General features: G+C 50.8%; 1 protein-coding gene across 2 annotated transcripts in view; it reads right to left on the bottom strand.

Moving 5' to 3' along the window:
* Positions 1 to 5,501, bottom strand: part of VAMP5 (vesicle-associated membrane protein 5) — a 9,729-nt gene that overhangs the window by 1,031 nt on the left and 3,197 nt on the right. The window contains exon 2 of one of the 2 annotated variants that reach the window (XM_011964096.1): positions 713 to 846. In XM_011964096.1, the coding sequence (XP_011819486.1) occupies positions 713 to 796 (84 nt within the window). In that variant the 5' untranslated portion in view covers positions 797 to 846. Of the gene's footprint in view, positions 1 to 712; positions 851 to 5,501 lie in introns of both variants that reach the window. The other variant, XM_011964089.1, reaches the window with a different exon arrangement.

Here is a 5,501-nt window from a genome sequence, read left to right as displayed (position 1 = left end):
GCCTCGGCCTCCCAAAATGCTGGGATTACAGGCATGAGCCACCGTGCCCGGCCTTGTCTGCTCTCTTTCTATACCACCTGCTGTGGAACCCTCCCCGCCTGACTCATCTCAAACACCAGTGTGGCCCCTTGACTTTCAGCCCTAGTGTCTCACCCTCAGTTAACAATGCCAGTACTCAGGCTGGACACAGTGGTTCATGCCTGTAATCCCAGCACTTTGGGAAGCCGAGGTGGGAGGATCTCTTGCATCTAGGACTTCAAGACCAGCCTGAGCAACATGGTGAGACCTCATCTCTACAAAAAATCAAAAATCAGCCAGGCACGGTGGTACATGCTTATAGTCCTAGCTCCTCGGGAGGCTGAGGCAGGAGGATCGCTTGAGCCTGGGAGGTAGAGGCTGCAGCAGATGTGATTGAGTCACTGTACTAGCCTGGGCAACAGAGTGAGACCCTGTCTCAAAGTAAAAAAGAAACAAAAAACAACGCCAGTCTTCTACCTTTAGGAAGGTCCACAGCTTCAAACCAAGGCCTTCTTATTTTGTGGGGTCTATCTGTTGCATGTCTAGGCTGTGGGTGCCTGAGGAAACCCAGAGGCCCCACACTGGCCCTCAGTAAGGCCTCAACCCCACCAACGACCTGGAGATCCTGAATACAGCCCAAGAGAGCCTTTCCCAATCCTCTCCCCTCCCCTCCATGCTCCCCCAGGCCTCACACCATATCCAGGAGTTGCTCTGAACGCTGCTCCAGTTCGGCCAGCTTCCCATCACGCTCCAGGACCTTGTCGAAGTTGTTAAGCATAATTTCCGTCACCTCGTTCGCCTGCCGCTGGCACCGCTCCAACTCTTTTCCTGCCTGGGCACGAAGCCCAAGGTCAGGGATGCATGAGGCCCCCACCTGACCCTCATCTGCCCCTGAGATCTAGAAGCCTCCTTCTCCCCCGGTAGGTGGGTACAGCATGAGAGTAACAGCATCCTTCGTGTAAGGGTGTGATGTGTGTGGAGTGAAGGGCTGGCCTTCGGGGTGAGTGCAGCATACCTTAGGTCTCACAGGCTCCACCCCTTGCACATCAAGGCAGGGTGACCTAGGACCTAGGCCGGCCCTGGCTTCCAGCACCTCAGCTTCCTCTAAGCTGTCCCAAGGTGGGATCTTCCCAGGACCCTACCCTCCCACAAAGCCGATTCTTTTCTCACCTGCTCCAGAATGGCCTCTACCCAATCAATGCACAGCTGCCCTAAGGTTTCCCACTGGCCTAAGAAGGCAGCAAAGAATGGGTAACCAAGCTACCTGGCTGGAACACACAGGGAGGAGACCTACCTTACAGGCTAGAAAGGTAATTTTGAAGCAGCACACATCATATTCTCTGCCCAACCCCTCTCGCCCCAAACTGAGAAGCTCAGATCTCCCTCCCTGGGCCTCTGACTGGTCAGGCCAGTTCTGCCTCCTGGCCTGATCTGCTCCCTATATCACTGCCCCAACTTCCCTCTCTGCCTGGGAACCTCAGTGGTACCAGCCCCTGGCCTCCAGCCTTCCAGTCAGCTGGGGTCCTCACTGGGGTCCAACTTACAGAGATGAGACCAACTCTTAGATTTCCCAGCCTGGGCGGCGGCTTTGCCTCCCTTCCCAGCTCATTTCAGAGGACTGGGAAGGGAGGTCTTGGATCCAAGCTGGGGAAGGTTGAAACGACAGGGGAGAGAGAAAATCTGGGTCACGTGCAAGAAAGGCACTGGGCTTTGGGTGCACGTAACAGAGACGCCAAGCAGGAGGTCCTAGTATAAGCCAGAAGCCTAGGAGCAGGGACATTTCAGGGAGATGAATACCAGTGGATTAGCAAACCACAGAAACTCCTTCCTCTTAGCCTAGTTCCCCACAGCCCATTCCTGTTCCCTTCCCCTCCTTACAAGAAGGGCAAGCTTCGTTTTCTGCCAGCCCACGTCACCCATTGTCTACAACAGACATTTTGGCACTTGACTGAATTCCACTTAAAACCAGAAAACTTAAGTGTTAGAAGAGATCTGGTGGTCACAGAGGGCCACCTCCCACTCAGGCAAGAATCCTCCTTCAGGTTCCTTGCAGCTGCTTGGTACACAGCCTCCAAGAATTCCCAGTGTATGAGTCCTATCTCCCCAGCTGGACCACAAACTCCCAGAGGGAGGGCAGGGAGCAGTGCCCTGCCTTTGTCCACCACCATCCCACCAGGAGGCCAGCACAGTGCTGACCATTGCAAGCAAGGACTCAGTGAGTGGGCCAATTACGATACAGCCTAATCAAAAGCAACTCTTATTCTCAAGAGATGTTCTCCCAGCATGTTTTTCTAGCCCTGCATGAGTTTCAAGGGGCAGGCATTTGAAATCCAAATAGGTCAATATTTACCCACGAGCTAGAAAAGCAACCTGCTTCAAGAGAGGTCAGGCAAACCACTGTAGGGGAGGGTGTGCTCATAGGCTGGAGGAAGCAGTAAGCAGGAAACACAGAGGAACAACGAAGAGAGCAGGGAAACTGCACTCTCACCTTTTCTTGAGTCAACCATCATCACTATTATTACTATTATAGCATTCAACAAGGCTCTGTCATTCAATCCTTTGAACTTCCCCACATTCAAATACTCCAAGGCAGGCTGGGCACAGTGGCTCACACCTGTAATCCCAGCACTTTGGGAGCCTGAGGCAGGCAGATCACTTGAGGCCAGGAGTTCGAGACCAGCCCAGCCAACATGGTGAAACCCTGTCTCTACTAAAAATACAAAAATTAGCCAGGCATGGTGGTGCGTGCCCGTAATACCAGCTACTTGGGAGGCTGAGGTGGGAGAATCGCTTGAACCTGGGTGGCGGAGGTTGCAGTGAGCCGAGATCACACCACTGCATTCCAGCCTGGGCAACAGAGCAAGACTCCGTCTCAGCAAACAAAACAAAACAAAACAAAAAATAAAATTAAATAGTCCAAGGCCAGACGCAGTGGCTCACACCTGTAATCCCAGCACTTTGGGAGGCCAAGGCGGGCAGATCACGAGGTCAGGAGATCGAGATCATCCTGGCTAACAAGGTGAAACCCCGTCTCTACTAAAAAATACAAAAATTAGCTGGGCGTGGTGGCGGGTGCCTGTAGTCCCAGCTACTCGGGAGGCTGAGGCAGGAGAATGGTGTGAACCCGGGAGGCGGAGCTTGCAGTGAGCTGAGATTGCACCACTGCACTCCAGCCTGGGCAACAGGGTTAGACTCCATCTCAAAAAATAAAAATAAAAAAATAAAAATAAATAGTCCAAAGCAAAAACTTGAGAATGGATAAAGACTCGAAAATAAGAGTCACTGCTAGAGACTGGGAAAAAATACTGGATATTATCTTTATATATATATATATATATATTCTAAATGCTACAGCTGTTTTTACCTTATTCTTCAACAAGGGGTGATATTTGGGTCACATTCTCCAGAGGGCTGGCTGTGCTTCCAGCTGTAATCTGGACCAGTCTCCCCCAATGCAAAGCCAGGCCTGCCTGGAGCCAAGATGGACCCAGGCCTAAAAGAACACACTCACTGCAGGGAACACAGAGGCCTTAGACTCAAGTCTCGGGCCCTCTTTGGCCCCCACTCAACCAGAGGAAAAAGGACGCTACCTATATCCACAGGTCTCTGCTGGCACTATGAGAAATAAAGCTCCAGGGACCCTGGAAGGAGGTAAGCAAGAGGACAAGGGTCACACTGCCTTATGCCACACTGTAACTCAGCATAATGTCTGCAGACAGCAGATATGTGATAAACAGTTCCTGAATGAATTGTGCCTATATTTTTAAAGATGGGGTCTTTCTATGTTGCCCAGGATGGTCTTGAGCTCCTAGGCTCAAGCAGTCCTCCCACCTCAGCCTCCCAAAGCGCTGGGATTACAGGCATGAACCATCATGCCCGGCCTAACTGTGCCTATTCTTAAAGAGACCACTTTGCCCTGGGGAAAATACATATGTAATACAATTAGAGAAGAGGAAAGAGTTACACTGTGTGATACAGATAGTAAGTGTTGGAGCTGCCACAGAGAGGGTGCCATTGCGGGGGGTGACCCCTTGAAGGATGGCATGGAGCTGGGACATTCTGGCACTGAGAGATAGGGATACACCCTGACAGTGAGGACCAGGCAGAGGATGGGCGGGACAGGGTGGGGCTACAGAAGGCAGAAAAGGTCAAGTAGAGAAGACTGGCTCCAAGTGAGTGATAAAACTTAAGAGCTAGTGTGGGTTTTTGAGTCAAGGGTGATGGTCAAGAAGTGCTTCAGGATAATTTCTCTATTGGTGGTAGACAGGCACGGATAGAAGTAAGAAAACGGCAGAGAGGCCAGCCAGAGGGGTGGAGAAGTACCATCAGCAAGGCTGTGAGGAGATGCCCACCAGGACAGAGAGAGGTGATGAGCAGAGCGTGGAGAAAGGAAGAAGGGTGAGAGAGGCATTTCTGAGACCTGAGGCCAGAAGCCTGCAGGGCTTAGAATTTTGAGCCAGAGCGAGCGGGGAGCAGTTGTGTCATTGCCAGAGAGTGGCAGTTACACAGGAAATGTTCTTGACTATTGCCCCCTGTACAGAATATCCCCTCTATGACACTCAAACCTTTCAGGTTTTTCTGGGCTCAATCTTTTTGATTCCTCCTTTGAAAATGCAGTTCTCAAAACCACACCATCTGGGCCAGGCACGGTGGCTCATGCCTGTAATCCCTGGACTTTGGGAAGCCAAGGTGGGCAGATCACGCCTCTACCAAAAAATACAAAAATTAGCCGGGCAAAGTGGTGCCTGCCCATAGTCCCAGCTACTTGGGAGGCTGAAGCAGGAGAATTGCTTGAACCTGGGAGGCAGAGGCTGCAGTGAGCCAAGATTGCACCACTGCACTCCAGCCTGGGCGAAGGAGTGAGACCCTGTCTCAAAAAAAACAAAGAAACAAAAGCAAAAAAACCTCCCTATTCTAACTCTCCTTGTCTCCCCGTCTCCTGTCTAGTATCCAAGAAACCCTGTTCTAACTGTCGTCAGATGAATGGGTACAAGTACTGGTATAACATCGCCTCCCTAAGTCAGCACTCAGCTCAGAGACTAGGAGTAGAGCTCTGCTTTGCACCCCTCTGTTGAAATCCTGCTTCTGCCACTCACTAGCTGAGTGACTGAGACTGAGGATACGACCTTTCTGACCTCCACTTCCTCTTCTGTAAAGTGCTGATAATAATGATTTCTCTTACAATGTTAGCTAAGGATTATGTGACATATTCATTTGTGATGTAAATCAAAAGCTTAGCACAACGCCTGGCACATACTAAATGCTCAATAAATAAGGGCTATTATTATTGATGTGGCCCACATTTCCCAGCTCCGTTTTTTGTTTTTTTTTTTTTTAGCAGTCAGATCTCAAGAATTGTACAATATGGCCAGGTATGGTGGCTCACACCTGAAATCCCAGCACTTTGGGAGGCCAAGGCGGGCAGATCGCAAGGTCAGGAGTCAGATCACCGGTCTGGCCAATATGTTGAAACCCTGTCTCTA

The sequence above is a fragment of the Colobus angolensis genome, unplaced genomic scaffold, assembly GCF_000951035.1.
Source record: "Colobus angolensis palliatus isolate OR3802 unplaced genomic scaffold, Cang.pa_1.0 Scaffold118, whole genome shotgun sequence".
Taxonomy (NCBI): domain Eukaryota; kingdom Metazoa; phylum Chordata; class Mammalia; order Primates; family Cercopithecidae; genus Colobus; species Colobus angolensis.
The sequence above is the reverse complement of the archived record's forward strand: the minus strand, read 5'-3'. Positions and strand labels throughout refer to the sequence as shown.